Source organism: Calonectris borealis, chromosome 14, assembly GCF_964195595.1.
Source record: "Calonectris borealis chromosome 14, bCalBor7.hap1.2, whole genome shotgun sequence".
NCBI lineage: Eukaryota > Metazoa > Chordata > Aves > Procellariiformes > Procellariidae > Calonectris > Calonectris borealis.
The window spans coordinates 11,106,185-11,127,112 of NC_134325.1; the positions used below are offsets into that span (position 1 = coordinate 11,106,185).

General features: G+C 38.6%; 1 protein-coding gene across 6 annotated transcripts in view; it reads left to right on the forward strand.

The window, feature by feature from the left end:
- Positions 1-20,928, forward strand: part of BMAL1 (basic helix-loop-helix ARNT like 1) — a 53,625-nt gene that overhangs the window by 29,846 nt on the left and 2,851 nt on the right. For 3 of the 6 annotated variants that reach the window (XM_075163200.1, XM_075163199.1, XM_075163204.1), the window contains 14 exons: positions 674-694; positions 1,709-1,747; positions 2,085-2,126; positions 3,083-3,240; positions 4,693-4,772; positions 5,796-5,888; positions 6,788-6,905; positions 9,041-9,190; positions 10,574-10,820; positions 15,773-15,879; positions 16,225-16,375; positions 16,971-17,059; positions 18,912-19,020; positions 20,753-20,846. In XM_075163200.1, coding sequence (XP_075019301.1) covers positions 674-694; positions 1,709-1,747; positions 2,085-2,126; positions 3,083-3,240; positions 4,693-4,772; positions 5,796-5,888; positions 6,788-6,905; positions 9,041-9,190; positions 10,574-10,820; positions 15,773-15,879; positions 16,225-16,375; positions 16,971-17,059; positions 18,912-19,020; positions 20,753-20,846 — 1,498 coding nt within the window. Of the gene's footprint in view, positions 1-673; positions 695-1,708; positions 1,748-2,084; positions 2,127-3,082; positions 3,241-4,692; positions 4,773-5,795; positions 5,889-6,787; positions 6,906-9,040; positions 9,191-10,573; positions 10,821-15,772; positions 15,880-16,224; positions 16,376-16,970; positions 17,060-18,911; positions 19,021-20,752; positions 20,847-20,928 lie in introns of those variants that run through there. The other 3 variants (XM_075163203.1, XM_075163202.1, XM_075163205.1) reach the window with 3 other exon arrangements.

A 20,928-nucleotide genomic window follows, 5' to 3' on the forward strand; every position in this document is an offset into this window, starting at 1 on the left:
GTATGTTAATGGCTAATATGAGAAGATTTTTCATAAGGGTCTTACAAAATGTAGCCTCTTAACATGTTAAAGCTCAGTGGTATTTCAGATCACTTTACAGTCTTGAAGTGATGCCAGCAGTTTGCATATAGAAATTCTGTTGTAATTTCCTTATGATACAATAAAGTCTGCATAAAGTTCGGAATTAGGACTTTAGTACTGACTAAAGGAAAATGTTTATCTGTCCTGCTGGGCGGAATCAGAAACTGAGAAACTTGGGATACGTTTTTGGTTGGTTGGTTTTTTTTATTTATTTCTGGTCTTAGAGTCCTCTGAAATCCTATTTATCTAACCACAAGGGCAACACACGTAAAGCACAGATCTTTCATTTCTGAAAATGAAACAATATCTTAATGATTTACATAACATAATTTAGGTTAGTTGTTTTACTAGTTTTTCACATTAAGTGTAATGAACTATGCTATCTTTTCTTAAAAAGCAGAATTATTCTTTCTGAAAGTAGATTAATTTGAACAAGCTTGTCTCCTTAGAATACGTTCACTGCTATTGTCTTGTTCTCATTGTGCTTTTCATTTCAAATAGAATATAAATTAGCTTGAGACTTTAAACAGAAAATGTAAGATGTTATTCTTATTTCCTATGTATGGTGTACTTTATTTTTCTTTCTTTTCAGACTTGATGGCTTTCCTTTTGAGTAAGTATAAATATTTCAATATTCGGTTTAACTTGAAAAAGATGCTCAGTGTTTTTCCTTGCCTTTCCCTCCTCTTTATCTAAAATTTGCAGGTAAAAATTAAACCAGAATAAGCCAGGCTTAAGAGCGTCCATTTAAGCATAGTTGTACAGATTTATATATATCAAAGCATTCTCTTCTTAATTCTTTTGTCTAACAGTGCTGTAGTCTTAGTCATTCAACTTTTTTCACCAGATATGGCTATGAAAACTTACGTTTTCCTCTCCTTATTTCTGTACATATGGTTACAATATTAAAACGTAATAAGGGGGGTCCTTTTTATTCTTCATTCCTCCTTCCTTACATTATTTTTTTTTCATGTTGAGACAAAAGTAAGCCATGTATCTACACTGAAAATTGTACTAATTTAAAATGTGCCTGGTTAGTTTCCTACAGTCTCTCATTCTGTCCATGCATTTGGCCATTTCCAATGGTTCGTTGGTCTAGATTATTACCATCTCCTACCCCAAAGTCAACTACTAATAAGGCAAACTAAAGTGTAGAACATGCAGGCATCTGCACAAAGTAATTCAGGGCAATTTGTGAATTTTTTGCTAGGTACTTTGATAACTGCCTCTGGTCGAACTTTTAACTATAGTAAATGCAAGTTAGTAGCCCTATTTCTGATGAAGGCATGAAAAATATCTGCTTTGATATGTCCTCCCCACCCCCCCCCGCCCAGTTAACTGAAAAACATTTTTATAACAGATTATATTTTTGAACTGCAGCATGTTTTACTGTCAAACGCATCACTCTGCCATTTTGTTAGCTCCAAAGGGGAGACAACTAATTTAAGAAAATGTTTTAATATTACAAAAATCACACAACTTCTTTCCAGGTTCTCACTTGTGTATTCTTATTTTTGTATTTAGGATTTAAAGATGACAGGAATATATTCTAATTTTATGGTAGTTTGATAACAGTTTTGCCAATCCTGCTTAATTTGTGATATATTGCTTTATTCTGTTTCTGCAGGGAAGGTATGGATACAGATAAAGATGACCAACATGGAAGGTACTATTGATACAGTCACTAAAATGTTAGTTCCACAGTACTGACATAGGATCCTGTGTGTAGATGTCTGTTTTCAGTGTCACTGTGGACAGGTGTCCCAAATTGTTTCTTTGCTGTGACAAAGGCTTAAGATTGTTGAACAAATCAAAACAGACAAACAAAAAAACCCAATACTTTGAGCCACAGTATTATAAACAATGATGTTTTCTGAAGAAAGGTTAAATAAATTTTCAAATTTAAAAAAAAAGAATTCAATGAGGATCAGTAGGTAAGATGCATGAAAAGAATTGTTTTCAGTGTTTCCAACACTGTAACTTGTGATACCATTTCTCAACAGATTGGAGTATACAGACCAACAAGGCAGAATAAAAAATGCAAGGTAATACTCTAAACAAATATATTGAAAACAATTGATCTCTTGCCTTTTGACATATGTGAAATATTTGCATGTGTTTCTTATCCTAAAAAACTTTTTTTTCTAGCTGTGACCTTCTCTTATTTTTCCATATCTCTGCACTGTTAACATTTTTCATGTATAAACTGCATACAGTTTTGTGAAAATGCTGGCTTGGTAGGTAACTTGGTTTTAGTCACTTTGTGAAATTGAAGTCTGTGTGTGTTTTTCATAATGTTACATTCTTAATCTTGTTTCTTTCAAATTCAGTAATGGGTTGTAAAAGTGTTAACAGTGACTCTTTAATATGGGAACATACAAAAAAAAATAAAACAACTTAGTGTTTATCATCTTTTTTCCTGGTTAGGAAGAGTTTAGTTCAGAGGTATCTCAAATACTTCAAATGGAAAGCTGTAGGATGAGTAGAAGACTTATATTGCCACAGCAAAAGGTAGTTTTAAATACTTAGTACATTCATATAGTATACTGATTACAAATTCTTAATTGATGCTTTATTCAGTATTTATATACACTGGAATTTGCTTATCTGTGACCTTTATGGTTCCCGTTAGGTTTCAGTATACGTGCTAAGAACAAAGTGTGTACAGCAGTGGAAATCTCTAGATAATTTTGTACAGTTTAGTGGATTGTTTCAGAACTGAAGATTCAGTGTACTTTATGGCCAACATTATATGCGTTTTCTGGTAAATTAGTGCCATGTGCCGCAGCCTTGCCTGTTGCTTATAACTGTTACTCACCCAAATAATGAACATAAAATGTCTGAAGAACTCTGTATGTGGATGTCTTTGTCACAAGGAAAAGAGAGTAACGATTCATCAGGAGGAGATTATTTTTGTGGTTTTGTTATACTGGATTTGGGAATTTTTTTAATATGATTTGTTTTCTTATGCTTTTCTGTTTTTCCTCACCACCTTGTTTAGGGAGGCTCATAGTCAAATTGAAAAAAGGCGTAGAGATAAAATGAACAGTTTTATAGATGAACTGGCATCTTTGGTACCAACGTGCAACGCTATGTCACGAAAGCTAGATAAACTCACTGTATTGAGAATGGCTGTCCAGCATATGAAAACGTTACGTGGTAAGTTGATTGGGGGTGGAGGGGAGGGGACAGGACAGGACTGGAGGAGGATGCAAAATGGGGTTTCCCAAAAGCCATGCCTTTTCTCTCTCTTTCTTGCCCTTTTGCCAAAAAGGAATAAGTTAATACATTGTGGGAGGATTCTCCCCTTTTCTTAGCATTTGATGCTGCGCGTTCATTTATAGCTTCCTGGTTCATGGTCCAATATCCTGATCCAGCTGGGAAATTTGTGGGTGAAAAAAGAATAATTTTCCATCCTCTGACCTGGTTGATCACCATCACTAGATTGAACAAAAGCAAGGCAGCTGAGGCATGCGGGGGGAGGGAACAAAGGGCTTAAGTGGCAGTGCACAGTTGAATCTTGTGTAGCACTGAGCAGTGCTCTTAAGCAGGCAATGTGCAAAACTTGTTGGATAGAGAGGTTAGATTTTAGGTGTAAGTAATATCCCTACAGGACTTCTGAGGTTTTGTGTTCATATCTTTAGCTCTGTGTGAAAGAATGGAGAGTACTTTGAAAATCCGATTTTAGTCTTTTTAACCAGTTTCTGTTACAAGCACCTGAAGGGAAACACGTGGATTTGGAAGAGTTGGGGTTGTTGCAAATCTCTCTATGTCCTAAAACTTCACGTAAGAGTGAATCAGTGCTTGGGTACAATCGGTGATGATGGTGAAAGTTTAAGCCTTCAAGAAATATGTCCCTAAGAAAAGATAGTGGTGCAGCTAATTTAAAGAAAAAGTCACTGTTCTGGTTTCTAGGAGACCTGGTGTCTCCCAATCATATTTATCCTAGTATTTTTGAAAAGTTTAACTTTTTCTGCCACTGTCATTTGATTAGGTTAGTACTTCGTAGCACTTCAGTGGTTACTAATTTGACTCTTCTTTGTATTTATGAAGGGAATAGAATGAGAAGAATTACTCTTCAATAAATAGCTGCCTCATTTGTTGCTAATTTTGGGCTTTTGGCATTGTGAGATGTCATTGTAATGTTGTTTTTTGTCTTTGGCATGGAATGAGAGAGCTGATTTGTAAGTTCCTAACTGACAATCTGTTTACATGACCTTGCCATGTTTTACTAAGTTATAAAGAGAAAAAATAGTTTGAAGGTTCTTATGCTTTAATCTCTTGTTTTTAATTTCTAATTCTGAGAATAGACTATAAATCAAGCACAGCATTTGGGTTAAAAAATATGTGGAACACTCTTATATCTCAGAAGGCATATAATTTGCATTTCTATGTAATGCAGTATTTGTGTTTTAGCAAAAAAGCTTAATCCTTTTTTGAGTTAATACCAACAGGGCTCATGTTGATTGTAAAACAAAACCAAAAAGCAACTTTCATTTTAAAGAACACCTGCAATGAGTAACAGTATAAGAAGGAGCCAAAGGAAAATTGCTCATTTAAATGTGTATTGTTAAGTTTGTGATATGGGGATTGTTTGTTTGTTTTCCTTAGGTGCTACAAACCCATATACAGAAGCAAACTATAAGCCTGCTTTTCTATCAGATGATGAATTAAAACATCTTATTCTCAGGGTACGTTTCAGCTTTTAATTAAGAGATACTAATGACTGTGAATATAACTCTCCCAAAGCAAAACACCAGTATTTTTCTGCCTTGTATCTCAGCTTAAGTGTGTTCTGATTATGGAGGATAATGTAGAAATCTGCAAGGCTACTGCATAAAGTCAATGGGTTTTAACGATGACTAGTGTCTCTTAATTTAAGCAGAAAGATTTAAGAGGGAGATCTGAGGAAACTCTGATATTTTGATGGTAACCATCAGATTCTTCAGTTATTTCATGGAATGAACCAAAATTACATAAATTGTTTCCTTGCAGGCTTTCTGCCATGGGCTACCTTGACATGATTTTCAGCATACAATGATATAACAAACACCTTTTTTTGAGGTCACTGATGTAAAATGAGGTCACAGCATGTTTGGCTGCTTGCTGTATACTTCTTCTATAGTGTGGAGAGTATATATCACTTCTCAATAGTTAAGCTCTTCCAGTAGCTTCTGTAATTTGTGAAGCACTGCAGTGTCCAGATGCAGCATATGCAGAATTTAATTTCTGCAGCATTGTGACTCTAAAGCTATAAAATTAGGGCCTAATCCTGCGTGCTTGTATGTGACTGAAAAAGAGTACTATTGAAATGGGAATTATTTGCCTAAAGACACATAAATAAATGTCCAGGTTATGTTTGGTTTCTAAAAGAGGAACTATGGAATAAATACAGTTAAAATAATACTTCCGTTTGAAGGCATTATTAAACATAATCATAATATTATTGGACAAGACATGGATTCTTTCTTCCCATACAAGTGATTTTAAATTCTGGGCACGATGCCCAGAATGATGCCAAAAATGTTTGCAGATGCAAAAAAAACCTTTATTGTAATTTCATAGCTTGCCTGTTGACTCAGTTATCTCTAAATGTTAAGGCGGCTCTCCTAGTGTAGAAATTCTACTGTATACAAAGTGTTTTTAAATGTTATAATGATGCAATGAGGATGTATAACTTAGTAATTTACTTTCCCCTCCTGCCCCCCAATTAGGCAGCAGATGGATTTCTTTTTGTTGTGGGCTGTGACAGAGGGAAGATATTGTTTGTTTCAGAATCTGTCTTCAAGATCCTCAACTACAGTCAGGTATTCTTTTCCATTTTAGGCCTTAAAAGATTTGAAAGCTTTTTTATGATTATGTATTTATATGGAGGGGTATTTATGTGATTAGTCTGTCTTGAAAGCTGAGATTGTTGCAAAGAAAGAGCTTTTCTCTGCTATGTCATTAGAGAAGATTGTTTCTGGTTTCCATTCAAACTAAGGAGGTGAAAAGGAGCTAACTTTACTTCACTGATTAATGCATTCTGATCAGGGATTTACTCTCAGGTTTGTAAAAGCTTTACCTAATTGGGAGTGTAAGCAAGTACTGAAAAATCAGTCTAAGGTTCTTCCAATAGCTTCACGTGAATTTTTTGACTTGGTTTTCTTTGTCTGTTCTGGTTTTGCTAGCATACTTACTAGTGGAAACTGGGAAGCAATTATACCAAAGGCAGGTTTTTAATATATGCTTCACTTGAGGCTTAACTTATATTCCTAAATCTTTCTGTCATCTGTCCTCCTTATCAAATTTAAAAATGTATTAGCTTCAAAGGTTTTCCTCAGACAGCCTTTAGTTAGGTATATACTAAATACCTACTCATCATGTAAATATTGAAAGAGAACATTTGCAATTATGATTTTTTCCTTCAGATGTGTAGCATATGAAGTGAGACTGAAGATAAACCAGAATATTTGTTGGTGGTGGATTGAGCATGCTATTTCTGCAAAACTCTTACTGAAAATAATGAAATAAATTACTGTGTAATGTAGTCATAACTTCAAAATATACAGAGAAAACATACCTTCCATTAAATCCTGGATCTCAGATGTTTTGATGTTCCTTAGCTAGACCTATATGTAAAAGGATTGTTTATAATAGATGCTAAAATTGGGAAAATGTACTGAAAATTTATCTTAATTTTTGACTGAATATTCAATCTCTACAGAATGATTTGATTGGTCAAAGTTTATTTGATTACCTTCATCCTAAAGACATTGCCAAAGTGAAGGAGCAGCTCTCTTCTTCTGACACCGCGCCACGAGAAAGGCTTATAGATGCAAAAAGTAAGCATTACCACCTTTTGAAAAAGTTGCCTAGTATTGAAAGTGTGTGGGGGGTGCTGTTTGGATCGTGTGTCGTGCCAAGGAAGTTTTAGCTTAAAGGAAAAAAATTTTAAAAAAGGAAAAAATAAAATAAAAACAAAAAAAGAAACAGATACCTGAATGTAGAAGCTAGTAGGTTTGGCATGCACTGCAGTATAGATGCATTAGTTTAACTGGCTTCACCTGTGAGGTATCCTCTCTTTTCCAGGCATCAAAGGTGTAATTTTTCCCATTGAAGCATTTGTTCTAATCTGTTATTCTCAATGGTCAGAATACATTCAGGATTATTTTGGTTATCCTTAGCTGTCAGTCAAGATAGAGGAATTTATTCATTTACTGCCACTTCCATCAATGACCTAACCTTTCTCTCACAAGGTTTTTAACCTGGTCCTTGGAATCATTTCCTACTGTCTCTTAGCTCTATTCCATTCTAGTGTTTTAAAGTAGTTTGTATCTATGCTGCTTTTGAGGTGAGTGGGTGTTCAATTACTCTCATAGCAGGAGTCTGCATTGCTTAAGTAGAAGATGGTATCTTCCAGCTGCAGATTTCCAGGTCATTAAGTCTCATGCTTGTCAGGAGCAGAAATCTGTAGGGTCTCATCTCAAAGCCACCAGCTCAACTTCAGAAACTGAAGCTGAGAGAGACCATTCCAGGGCAGTGAGCCTAGAGGCTCCAGCTGGAGCAACTGAAGTTTTCTGGCTCCTGTTTTTTTCTGGTTGTCAAGCATGTATATCCAGTGCTAGCTCCTTTTTTGTATGCCTCTGACAAAGTTAGGGCAAAAATAAATGCTATGAATTACAGTCTCCCCATCTGCTATGATAGACTGATTGGTAGAATTTCAAGAACTCATATTCTTAAGAGTACTAGTATGTATGTATGTATTTATTTTTATGTTGGCATGAGCAACTCGGGCTCAGCTTGTACTCAAAACTGAACAGCAGTTTACAGTGCATGTGATGCAGGACAGTCTGACCTCCTTGAGGTAACCTCACTCAATTCTAATTTTAAGGGAGGCACACTTCACACTAAAACATTGGCATCGTTGTTTTCCTCCTTAAGTTAAAAATATACAGGGCCCTAGAAGTTTTTGTACATGTTTATAGCTGTTTGTTTATACATACCTCCATGCAGAAAAGGTTGAAGTGGATAGCAAGCTGTGGAAAAGTTGCTATGTGATTTAACTCCTCCATCAGCTTTTGGAGCACTGTGCCCTGGAGCTCCAGCTGCGTCACTGGCTTGCTGACACCTGTGGTCCTGATGCATGCCAGGCATCTTCCTGGAGCTCTGTTTGAACCAGCCCTCTGCTGTTGGCTCCCAGCGTTGATGTGTGTTTTGGTACTGTGTTTCTCCAGTTACTTTCCACAGAAGAGAATCTAAGAATCTCCTGCAAGAATATGGTAAAGGTCAGGACTTATTGTTAGGGCATGTTCATATGCACTTATTTCTTTGAGGCTAGAGACTTCTTACACATAACTGAAGATCTTGGGGATTTGCAGTCCCTCTGTAGGTCACTGCTACCTTTTTTCCCCCTTCCAACAGAACAATGAAAAAAATCTGATGTTTAGGAACACAGCTGTTGAGGTGGACCTGGAATGTCACTGGGCCTCTTCTGCTCTAGCATGCGTATGTGCTCTCTGGGTGGATGTTGTGATAGAAAAGTCTTCCAGTCTGAAGGGTCATGGGCCTATTGAGTGACTATATGTATGAAGTACTGCTCTGGTTATAGGTAAATAACCTCTGTCTATTTTTAATCAGTTGACTAGTGTTCAAAGAAATCACAACATTTATTGTGAAACTTGTGTGTATTTTTACACTCTTTTGCTAATCTTTGCATTTAGAACCCTGTGTTCTTGAGCTTGTGTCAATGTTCTAATGCTAGAAGGTGTAATCAGAAATTCTAATGTTGGTATGGTCAGTTGAGTCCTGCACATATTCACTTACATGAAAAACTCCAAAATAGGACTTCTGCTTCTGAAGAAGGATATAATGTCCCAGCAAAGTTGAAACATCATACAGTCGGGTTGAATGTAATCATTTGTATGGTTAACTTTTTACCTGGCAAAGAAGGCTTCCTCACTTCCTCTGTTTGCTACAGCTGGACTCCCAGTTAAAACTGATATAACACCTGGGCCGTCACGACTATGTTCTGGAGCAAGACGGTCCTTCTTTTGTAGGATGAAGTGCAATAGACCTTCAGTGAAAGTAGAAGACAAGGATTTTCCTTCAACCTGTTCAAAGAAGAAAGGTAACAATTATGCATTTTATTACCAAATGCAATGGCTGTCAGGCTTTTTTTTTTATACAGTTGCTTATTTGAGTGGTTAAATTTTTTACATTTATTGAACACTGTCAATGTTTCTTATTAAGATATTGAACTATGTCTAGGTCTGTTACTTTTTCATACTTCTTCCTCCTCCCCCTTCACCCCCCCAGTAGTAGCTCTTACACACTGTATTAGCACATAAAGCCAAATTCTCCTCTCTGCTTTCTTGAAATTTTTGCAGGCAGTTTGGGCTGACAGTTCTGGTGTGGTTGTTGCATCTTCTTCAGACATTGATCATATCGCAGTCAGTCTTGACCTTCTAGCCAATGTCCCCAACAAAGGGGAGCTGTTACCCATTCTATGTCTCTGCTCCACATTTGATAAGTGATATTTGGATGGATATTCAACTTAAAAAATCAGTATTTCTGAGTTCATCTGTGTGTTTGGTACATTCTGAGTACTGGAAACATAGCATTTCTACACTAGAAGTATTTGGTCATAACATTATCAAAGTTGGTAATATTTTTTTCCTCTGCAGGGTATTATTCTAGACATGTTGGAATATGTATTTAGTCCAAATTTGAAAGTTTCTTCTTTGAGTACTTTGGATAATACGTTTGGTATCAGTTACTGGAAAGTGTCAACTAGAGAAGAGAAATCAACTTCAGTGTTTTGTCTCTGGATGTGACAACTGCCCCAAGAACTTCCTGCTAGGTTCAGGCACAGCTTCAACCTTGGATCGTGCTTTAGTGCTCACCCCTGAGGAAGCCAGTCTGTGCAGTTAGGCATAAGCCTTTTACTCTACCTCTCTATGAAAGTCATCTTCCTTGCAGTTTTAAGGCCTGCTCAGTGCTGAGGAATATGAGTTTTCCTTTCAGATACCGACTGTATCGCTTGGCATTGTGAATCTTCATCCTCACCCTTATGTACAGCTATTCCCTGTACACGCCAAACAGTATATATTCTGCCAAACAAATTGTTCCTGTGTTTTGTAGGAGCCTCATGTGAAGTTGAAAAAGGCATCTTATTTCTTAATATACTAATTTCTTCAAACAATGCTTTAGATTATTTGCATCCTTTGCTGAAATAATAAAACATGATGCAATTGCTACTTAAAGATTATAAAAAGCGACCTTGGTCTGAACTATATGGAGTTTCAGTATAAACAATGGTTTTGCAGAGATAAATTGTTTATTGAACTACCTCAGATTAGCTGCATTGAAGCAGGAGTGCTGAAAAATCCCTTAGTGAACAGTATCCCAAATTTCCTGGATAAAAGAGGACATGCATTATTAGCAGAATTGAGATGAAGTTCTCCAAAGCAATATCCCTGACCTAACTGCCTTTTTTTTTTTTTTTTTACAGCAGACCGCAAAAGCTTTTGCACTATTCATAGTACAGGATATTTAAAAAGCTGGCCGCCAACAAAAATGGGACTAGATGAAGATAATGAACCAGATAACGAGGGTTGTAATTTAAGCTGTCTTGTTGCAATTGGACGGCTGCATCCTCATGTAGTACCACAGCCAGTCAATGGTGAGATCAGGGTGAAACCTACAGAATATGTTTCTCGACATGCAATAGATGGGAAATTTGTTTTTGTAGATCAGAGGTAAGAATACTTTAAATAACTTCCATAATAAGTCACTGTCCAACACTGCTTTACTGACAGCTTTACTTAAACCAGTGTAAATACCATTGAAAAAAGAAATGACTCTTCTTTTCAGCTTTTTCCTAAATCCTGACTGCAAGTTATTTTGGTTTTTGAGACCCAGCTCAAAGCCATTACTATGTACTTATTCAGCATTACTGATTAAATTTAAAAAAAACCCCAACCAAACAAAAAAAACCCCAAAACGCTCCAAAAATATGGCTTACTAGACAGAATAATCCAGGGATCATTTCTGCCCATTTGTTAAGGGAATGTGTATATGTAATCCTCAGAAGAATATGCTGTCCTGTTTTTAAACTGGACTTTGTAATTGCTGCTTGTACTTAGTGTTGTTTGAAGACTTTTGCAAACACTACATAGTTAAGTTATTGCACAAGCTGCATTAGACTTTGATAGCATATACGTTTATTTAACTATATACTTGTACACATTCTGCTGAATTAATACTTCTGTATGTGATCTTTTGTATTTATAAGAAAGCAAGCTTTTCATGAGCTTTGCTTCTTGGAAGAGGTTTGAGAATTTGTACCAATGTGATACCTTCTTTCAAGCATCAATTTTATTTATTACCTAAAAGGCAAATTCTTATCTCTTTGAAAAGAAATTGCTTGAATTTTCTTAAGTAGCAGAGACACATGACCTGGGTCTTCCTTCAAAATAACTGGCATCATCAAGGGAAAAAGGATGGTCGAAGGATGTTAATGGAGGGGTTATGTTGGGCTGGTTGGGGAGGGCTTGTTTGTTTCCCTTCCTTGTCAAGATGGGTTGAGACTGCTTAGATAAGGCTGTTTCAGGTTGCCCGTGGCTTAGGCTCAGTTACTTACAATGTAAAAAAACCCAGGCTCCAAACTCTGCCAGACTCTGCCTGCTGGAACGTGTTTCAGGGGTGTGTCTGGTGTGTCAGCTGATTTTTAGTGGACTTTGAGAGGAAATACAGCTTAGTCTTGGAAGGAAGTGCAGTAAGGAGAATCTGGTTTTTAATGTTATCTCTGTGGTTGAGGTGGTTGGGTTTTTTGGTTTTGGGGTTTTTGGTGCGGGGTCTCTTTTTTTGGTTGGGTTGTTTGGTTTTTGTTTTTAATTTGTTAGAGAGCTTTTTGAAACACCAGCTCTTTGGCAGCAGTGCTTAGAGATGGTGGTCACTCTGGGAGCTATGAGAGCATTCGTAGCGTTTCTGTTGCTCAGAAGTGTGCCATTCTGTCATGCCAAAGTATGGTAGTTTATGAATGAGTTTTATTTTCAAAAGATCAGACACATTCCCCTGATGGATAGTTTTGAAGTATTTCTAAAATAGTAAGACTCAGAAAATGTTGATCCATTGGATTTAAACACATACGCTCTTATTTAATTGATTTCCAGCTGTCGTTTACAGACCTTGGAATGTGTATACTGCTTCAAAGAGCTCTTTGAAAAGGAATTTTTAAGGAGTAAGCCTCATCTGTAGGCTTAAACTTGGTATCCTATGATCCATGCTTCCACTGGAGAATATTTAGGCACCTGTAAAAATTGAAAACTATGAATTTATTTTTATGTTGGGGTTCCTTTGCCATTTGCCCAAGGGAATCCAGGAAAGAAACACTTCTTAAACTCTCTGTGACCCTAACTTTTTGTCCTTATGGGTTGCATGGTCCCTGGAGAATAACTGCTGTAGATTAGGTACTAACTAGCTGGGCTACCACTGTCAGAGAACTACTTAACAGTTCACTGTCAAAATGGCAGGCCGCACTGAACAGAGTTTTAAAGAGAACCATCCCACCTCTTACTTTCCGAGTACTTCCAATGACTCTGGATGGCAAATTTGAGAGTAAGATTAAGTTTATTATATATGCAGATGACATCATATACAGCTTCAGAATTCAAAGTTGCCTTGTTAAGTTGGAGAAGCAAGCTAAAGAAAAATAAAGGATGAAATTCAAGAAGGGCAAGAACAATTTCCTTCCTTGCTTAATAGAATATGGTCAGAACTTGAAATTGTTAAGTCTCTTGACATCTGCTGTAATTTGGTGCATCTTCTTTCCAAAAAACCTGTTTATCCTGCTATGAAAGTAAATTTAAAAGGCTGGACAAGTTGCTTACTGATGCCCATATTTGTTGTTACCCATTTATGTCAGGTTTCCCACCGCTGCAGTGCTGTTAAAAGGCTTGGTTACTTCAGTTCTTGGAAGGATACTGGAATAATGTTGACTTGGTTCCTGGCTCTTCCTTTTTAAAGATAGACTCTACGTTTTGCTGCTTTGTGGTTCTCCACAGGCTCTCAGAGATAACTCATCAAAGCAGTCTTGGAGCTGTCAGCAGGTTAAGTGTCCTGGGATGAGGTTCACCAGACAGAAGCCAGTTTGAAAAGTTCTGTCATGAATACTTGTAATGTTTCCTTCTCCAAGGCTGAGGACTTAGAGCTCCCTGTCAATGAGGGCTTCAGATGTAAGCCACCTGGTTGGTGCTGAATGCTTCTAGTGTGTGGGGGGAAAATACAAAAATGCCCTGCATCGAAATACTATGTTTTTTGTCAGTGGCAATTCATTTTTTGTGCTTCAGTGCTTTTCCTGCTGTTCTTGTTCATAGTTACTAATATGTACTAATTTCTATATTTTATAATACTTCATTTGGGCTTTTTTGAGATTGCAGAAGAGGTGATGGATCTACCTAGGTTTGTTCCTTATTACCCTCTCTATTTAATTTGTACTGGAATAGTTTGGAATTGTGAATCTTATACTGATTTCTTCAAGGAACTATAATTTTTCCTTCAGTAAATTTTCTTATAAGAAATACAAAATCGAAGTTCACTGTAGTTCACTAGTTTTTGTTTGCTCTCCGTTCTTCTAGTGAGGATCTCAGACTCTTACCCTGGAGTCATTCAGCCATATTACTTTCTATCCTGATGTTCTTGAGCAGTTTCTCTAGGGCTCCTGCAGATTTGATTCTGACAGTGTTCTCTATCTTCTAAATTAAATGGTGCGCATTTCAGGGTCTTCCTGGATGGCTTGTCCTCCTTTGTTACTTTCTCAGCTCTTTCTTCCTTCACTGGGAAGTCTTAGAATGATTTCCCAGGTGGTGGCTGTGTTCTGTGGACCATGGTAGCAGTAATGTATTGTCCCTCCCCGATACCCTCAAAAGTCTGTCTTATGCTATCTTCTGGGGGCTGGAGGCAAGCGTACACATCCCTAACGTACAAGGTGACAGCAATTCTCCCCTGCCCCCCCGCCCCATCTGTTATTTTTCATCGTGGTATTCTGGGTTAGATGAGTTGTCGTGGTTTAACCCCAGCCAGCAACTGAGCCCCACGCAGCCGCTCGCTCACTTCCCCCGGATGGGATGGGGGAGAGAATCGGAAGGGTAAAAGTGAGGAAACTCGTGGGTTGAGATAAAGACAGTTTAATAGGTAAAGCAAAAGCCACGCACAAGCAAAGCAAAACAAGGAATTCATTCACTCCTTCCCATCGGCAGGCAGGTGTTCAGCCATCTCCAGGACAGCAGGGCTCCATCACGCATAATGGTTACTTGGGAAGACAAATGCTATTGCTCTGAACGTCCCCCCCTTCCTTCTTCTTCCCCCAGCTTTATATGCTGAGCATGACATCATATGGTATGGAATATCCCTTTGGTCAGTTGGGGTCAGCTGTCCCAGCTGTGTCCCCTCCCAGCTTCTTGTGCCCCCCAGCCTGCTCGCTGGGGGGGTGGGGTGAGGAGCAGAAAAGGCTTTGACTCTGTGTAAGCCCTGCTCAGCAGTAACTAAAACATCCCTGTGTTATCAACACTTTTTCCAGCACAAATCCAAAACATAGCCCCATACTAGCTTCTATGAAGAAAATTAACTCCATCCCAGCCAAAACCAGCACATGAGTTATCCTAATGAAGTTGTTACAGCTTCTAAATGATTAACAAGAAATAATTCTTGTTGTTGTGTTTTAATACACAGATCTCTAGGATGTTTAGCATACTGGCCCACTATAGCTTCTTCCTTGTCAAGAACGACCCTTTCACCCTGTGTTAGGCTGTTGCATAGCTCATTGTCACTTACCTGCAGTGTTGCTTTGCCTTTTCCTCTTGAACTTGGTTTAAAGCTTGGGTTACCAAGTTGATGGTAACACAAAGTCTTTTTTTCCTAGTTTCTTGAGGTGTCCTCCATCCTTGCCAAGAGCTCCTTGAACACTACCTGAGAGTCAGATCCAGAATCCATGTCTTTCCCATGTTGCAGATCGCGGGTGTATTTCGCTCTAAAGTTTTCTGATGAGGAAGAAAATGAGTTGACTTTGTGGCTGGTTCTGATGAAACAAAAAGTTGGTTTATTTGCTTCATGCTCCTGTCCGATTTAAAAGAGAGACACATAGTAGATTTCTTAGTGCTTATTCAGGAAAATTCTATTTCTTAACTTTTCTTTTTTATGGATGTGGGTGCAGGGTTTGGTGGGGTGTTTTTTTTTCTCCCGCTCTTAAGGCTTGTGACTTGAGGGGAGAAAATGCTGCTAAAACACTCGCCTCTGTACAGCAGCAGCACCATGGGTACGCAAAGGAACACAGCAGTTCTTCAAACCTTTGATGTCTATTTTTCAATGGCATTTTATGCAGAAAGCTTTGTATTATCTTGTGGCTGCTACAAGGCAGCTTTATTCGGGTTTAAATTCTCAAAATTACAATATACCTCCAAAGCTACTCAGAAAGTCTTATATCCCGGTGGTGATAGGTCAAATAGGATACCTGAGGGCTGTTGGTGTTATGTATCTGATAATTAAAAAGAGTATTCTTAATGAATTTTTTTACCTTCTAAGCTGAAAATACCTTTCCGCATCACTTGAGCCTTACCCAACTTCAGTGTGAGTTTTAGCAATCTGTCACTAATACTTTAACTAGAAACGAATTGTTTTTCTCTTATTTTGTTCTTCTCCTCCCTCCCCCAAGGGCAACAGCCATTCTGGCATACCTACCCCAGGAACTCCTAGGTACTTCATGTTACGAGTATTTTCATCAAGATGATATAGGACATCTTGCAGAATGTCATAGACAAGGTACGATTACTAATAATTCAGTAAAGAAATTTTGTAAAAATATTGGGAATAATTGTGTATTAAGAAAAACAAACAAACTTGAAAAGATTTGGATATTTCTCTGTTTGCAAATGCTTTAGTTAAGACCATTGTGCTGTGTGTGCCAAACAATATGATTATCTTAGACTTCCATGGATTTTTAGTCAATATTTGAGGTTCAGGTTGGGGGAGGGGATGACTGCAGAAACAGCATTTTTCTTCAGGGGTGAAGGGAGGAATTAACTGAGTTTTCCCTGATAAGAGCTCTGTTTGTGTAGTCATTTGGCCTGTTTGACACAAGGCTACTTGCTTTCTCTCTGTCTTTAGTTTTGCAGACAAGAGAAAAAATTACGACTAACTGCTACAAGTTTAAAATAAAAGATGGCTCTTTTATTACATTGCGGAGTCGCTGGTTCAGTTTCATGAACCCTTGGACCAAAGAAGTAGAATACATTGTCTCGACAAATACAGTCGTTTCGTAAGTATTTTTCCCTTAGCAGATGCACGTAAATGCTGATTGCTTTGCCCTGTTTTCAGATGAAGTTTGACCTAAATATGTGCACATCTTCTATGTGACAATAGGTGTCTTCTCCAGATAACACCCAGAACTGCATGCCTGGGGAGAGGGGAATTAGTTTAATAATTGCAATAGTTTAATATCTGTTTATTAAAGCCTGCAGAAATAGAAATACCTTCTTTCTTTGGGAAAACGTGGGGTTCCAGTCCTTGTAGGGACTTACAGGAGATGCATTTCTTTGCTTATGTAGCAACTTCCCCCTCCTTTTCTTTTTCCTTGAGGGTTCTGTACAGATGCAGTGATTTCGCAGTAGAATAACTGCTGTAGAGGAATTCTTACGAGAGAAGCTGTTTGGGTTGCACACTTTGAGTTGTAACATGGTGTTTTATTTCTGTTGTTTATCTAGCCTTGGTGTCAGTCACAGTGCTGCTTTCACAGAGGTGATAGTGACTCACAAACTACTTAAACCCTGAAGCATTCCATTCTGACATACTGGCAGAGTGACTGTTTTGCAGGGTTTTCTATCACTGATTCTTCTAATTCTTGAAATCCACAGCACCAACGTACTTGATAGTGCAGACGCAGCCTTTCCGCAGCTTGCGGCTTCTCCACACAGCATGGACAGTGTGCTTCAGGCTGGAGAAGGTAACTACTGTACTGTGAGGAAATTATTGGCAGTCATGCCTTGTTAGCAGCTAATCTTGCATGCACAAATTTGCTGCACTTTTGCATTGAGAATTTGTTAATATCCTAAAGAAAAACAAGTTTTGGGGCAAAAAAGTACTGATGCAGTTCTTGCTGTGTTGAACTTAGGTACCAACTTTGGATATAAGCTGGTCAAAGAGAAGTGAATGAGCCAGTTAAACAAGTATAAACAGTGTTGCAGGAGTGACGTAGAGGAGAAATGTTTGCCTTCGTGCATGGCGCTATTTGTACATCGTCCCAGAGTGAATTCACGTTCTGTGGTCAGTGCAGATGACTACTAGGGGGTGAATGGATCGTAAATATAGTTTGGCCATTTGGCTTATTGCCCCTCACCTGCCCTTCGTTTGACTGACTTTTGTCAGGACAGGAGGACTGACCTCTGGTAATCACCATGGCTTGTTATGAATGCTGCAGCTCACTGAACCGTCTTTTACGACGGGCGGCATGCAGCATAATGCAGAGCTTGATTTAATAATGAAGTGTTACTGGAGCAGGGTGGAAGCGAGGTAGAATAGAAGGATGCAGTGACAGCCCAGGGATGAAAGACGGGGAAAGAAACATGGTGATAATACTGAGGTTCTTTCCAAAGAGTTGGGAACCATTGCTTTTGGACACCCTATCTGCTAGATACTACTTTTAGCAGCTATGCTTTTACAGCTGTAAAGCAAAGATATTGCGCATGTCTGGAATTAATTTGTAAGTTGTAGACAATACGCTTAGGAGAACAGTGCAAGACTTCAGCAAAGCTGGGCTTTTCGGTTATCTCTGTTCTGAAAAATGACGTTTAGTAAGTGAAACCGTGGAGGAAGAAGGGTGGCAAAGCACAGGACAGCTGACAGTGGCAGCAAGAGAAGCTGCCATGTAGGCATGATGGTTAGTAATTGAAGGTACAGTAACGGCAGTAATGTGGTGTCTGGGCCTTCTGAAAATGGAAAAAAATATAGAACAAACTGTTCGGTAATAGGATAAGCTTATTGTTGCCACAACACAATCTTTGAAAAGAAAACAGACGTATAATATCATCACACTGACAGTTCTTGTCCCCAGAAAAGAAAGTTCATTTAGTGAAGTTTAATTTCAAGGGGTTCTGGCTCTGCTAGGGATTTGATGACCTTCTAGGTGAACCTTCTCACCTCCTGATGTGTCTGAGCCATAGAAACTGAGAGTTGCTATTGTTAAATACAAATTTCTAAAAGAAGGCAGTTATCCATTATGCATAAGCAATGCTAAGGGCTTTCTTGCCCTTTTAGTACATGATCTTTTCTTCGCTATGCCTTGGAGTATATCAGGCTCCTTCGTGACTACCTCTCAAGTGTTGTGCAAGTGTCAAATCACATTAAATAACAGCGAGCTTCCAACTGTTCAGACCTCACTTCTTCCTCCATTCTACAGGGGGTTGGGCTTATCCATATTGAACGGAATATGTGCTGGCAAGTTCTTCACACAAAGCAAAGAACAAACATGTTTGGAGGTGAGCCTATTCAGGCATAGAATAAAGCAGGTCTGACGAGATATTCTTTACCAACTCTGGACGAGAGGTATTACCAGATCTGGAAACAGCCAGATTCTGGTAAGAGTCAGGGTATGTTGTGTACCTGCTGGTGCAGAGGGACGTCTAAGAGACATAGCATAGCTCAGTGCAAGTCAGAGCCTTCCATTCACCAGTTGGTGGAATCGTAAATAATCACATTTCAGAAGGTCCTGCAGATTCTCAAAACATGCCTAAATACAAATGCTTTTTGGAAAAGGTTTGCAAGCTTTTATCTGACCTTAAGAGATCTACTCATTTCAGGTGGCCCAAAAAGGACCCATCCTACTGTGCCTGGAATTCCAGGTGGAACAAGAGCTGGGGCAGGTAAAATAGGGAGGATGATTGCTGAAGAAATCATGGAGATTCACAGGTGAGAGAAAATGACGAGGAAAATCAGTATTGTTCTTTAAGAGGAAATTAAGGAAGTCTTTCTTCAAGCTGAATACGGAATGATACAGTTGCATTTTAGAAGTAGACAGCTACAGATACCTATTCAGAATACCTGAGGCAGTCAAAGCCCGTAGTGAAAGAATGAAAAAGTTACAGCCTTCTAGCTTTCTGTTGTAAAAGACTAATATTGAAACTAATGGTGATAATTATCTGTTCACCAGAAACAGTAATTGAAAAGAACAGCTAACTGGAAACAAATTCCTTTCCAGACTATTCTTCTTCCAGTGACTTACGGGTGTAAGTGGCACAACCTCCAAATGCCAAAGCTATTGACTACGTGCCAAAAAAGCAATGTTTGTTTTCATGTGATCCACTTTTAGAGTTGTTAGGTATCTAAGTTCAGCTTGTGCAGTTCTCCCACAGCTCTTTGAGCAAGGACACAATGATTAAGCTAGCTCTGCCTTCCCAGGGGCAGTCTGTCTAGAAGTCAAGATGTAGGTCTCTGGTTTAAACAAGAAGTCTTGTAGCACCCTTCAGTAGGGGACTGTAGAAATACATAGCTGTTTCTCAGAACAGCCATCTCGTCTCTCGCCTCTGCGAGCAGCTACTTTCAGTGGGTATCACTTAATTTCTACTGGCTAACAATCCCTGTTCTTCATGAATTTCCTCTTGGGAATTGTTCCCCTTCCCATAAAAGTGGCCTCATCCAGCAGATGTTTAATTTAACCATACTGAGCTGCAATTCAGGAAAACATTCAGTCTCTTTCCCTTAGCTTTGTTTCTGCTGCAAGCCAAAGACTAGTTACACTGCTTTCAAGGGAACAGCAGACCTATCACATACGGCTTCTTTCCTGTCTATAAGAACAGGAAGAAGGAAGGGGGGGGGGGGGGAAGCGCCACACCAAGGCTGAAACAATACTTTGAAAATTAACCATCCCTTTTAGTAGCTGTAAAACACTTAATTAGCCTCAGTGAGTGTAGTAGTATAGCTTACCACCCATGTTTTCATTTCATTTCAAGACCCTGGGTTAGTTCCAGTCCTTTTTCAGCAGCTGTTACTATTTTCCAAAGCTGCCTTCTGTTCAGCTTTCCCAGGGGAACTCTGCCAAGGATAAGATTCCCATTTCCATTGCTTTTCTGTAACTACACCTCATCCCTTTAGTCTAGAGGTTTGTTGGTTCTACAGTTAATATATTATCCTTTAATAAAAAAATGATATTTGATCAAGCTATGGAAAATTGAAGTGAAAAATGCTGCTTCAGACAGTTTAAAAAAATATTAACTGTATCAAATGTCGTGTACTTCTGTAGCTCACTTAAGGAGTCTAGGTTTCTGTCACTGAGGCAGCTTGAATTCTTAGCTGGTCTAAATTGAAGTAAAATACCGAAAATGAGGCTTTCCTCAGTACCCAGGACCTCTTCCTTCTGACTCTCTGTGAAGGCTGTACAGGAACAAAGAGGGGGAAGAGGTAAAGCTTGCAGACTGAGCAAGCTGGACAATTTACACACAACTACTTATCTAGCTGCAAATAAAAACGTAGCTACTGCTGATTTGAGCAACACTGAAAATGTGAGGAAATTACAAAAATGAAGTTCATGTTTTTAACACGTTATGCCACCTGATACTAAAGTCAGCATTTGAATCTCCAGGTCTCTGGCACCTGAGTCTCACAGCTGCTGGTAAACTCATTCCCTGTTTTATCTGTATTTTAGGATAAGAGGATCATCACCTTCTAGCTGTGGTTCAAGTCCACTGAACATTACCAGCACACCACCACCTGACACATCCTCCCCAGGAGGCAAGAAGGTAAGAACAAGCTTTACAAACAGTCTTGTAGCAGTAGTGGCAAGCAACATGAGGCCATGCTCATAAAATTACGTGTGGTGGC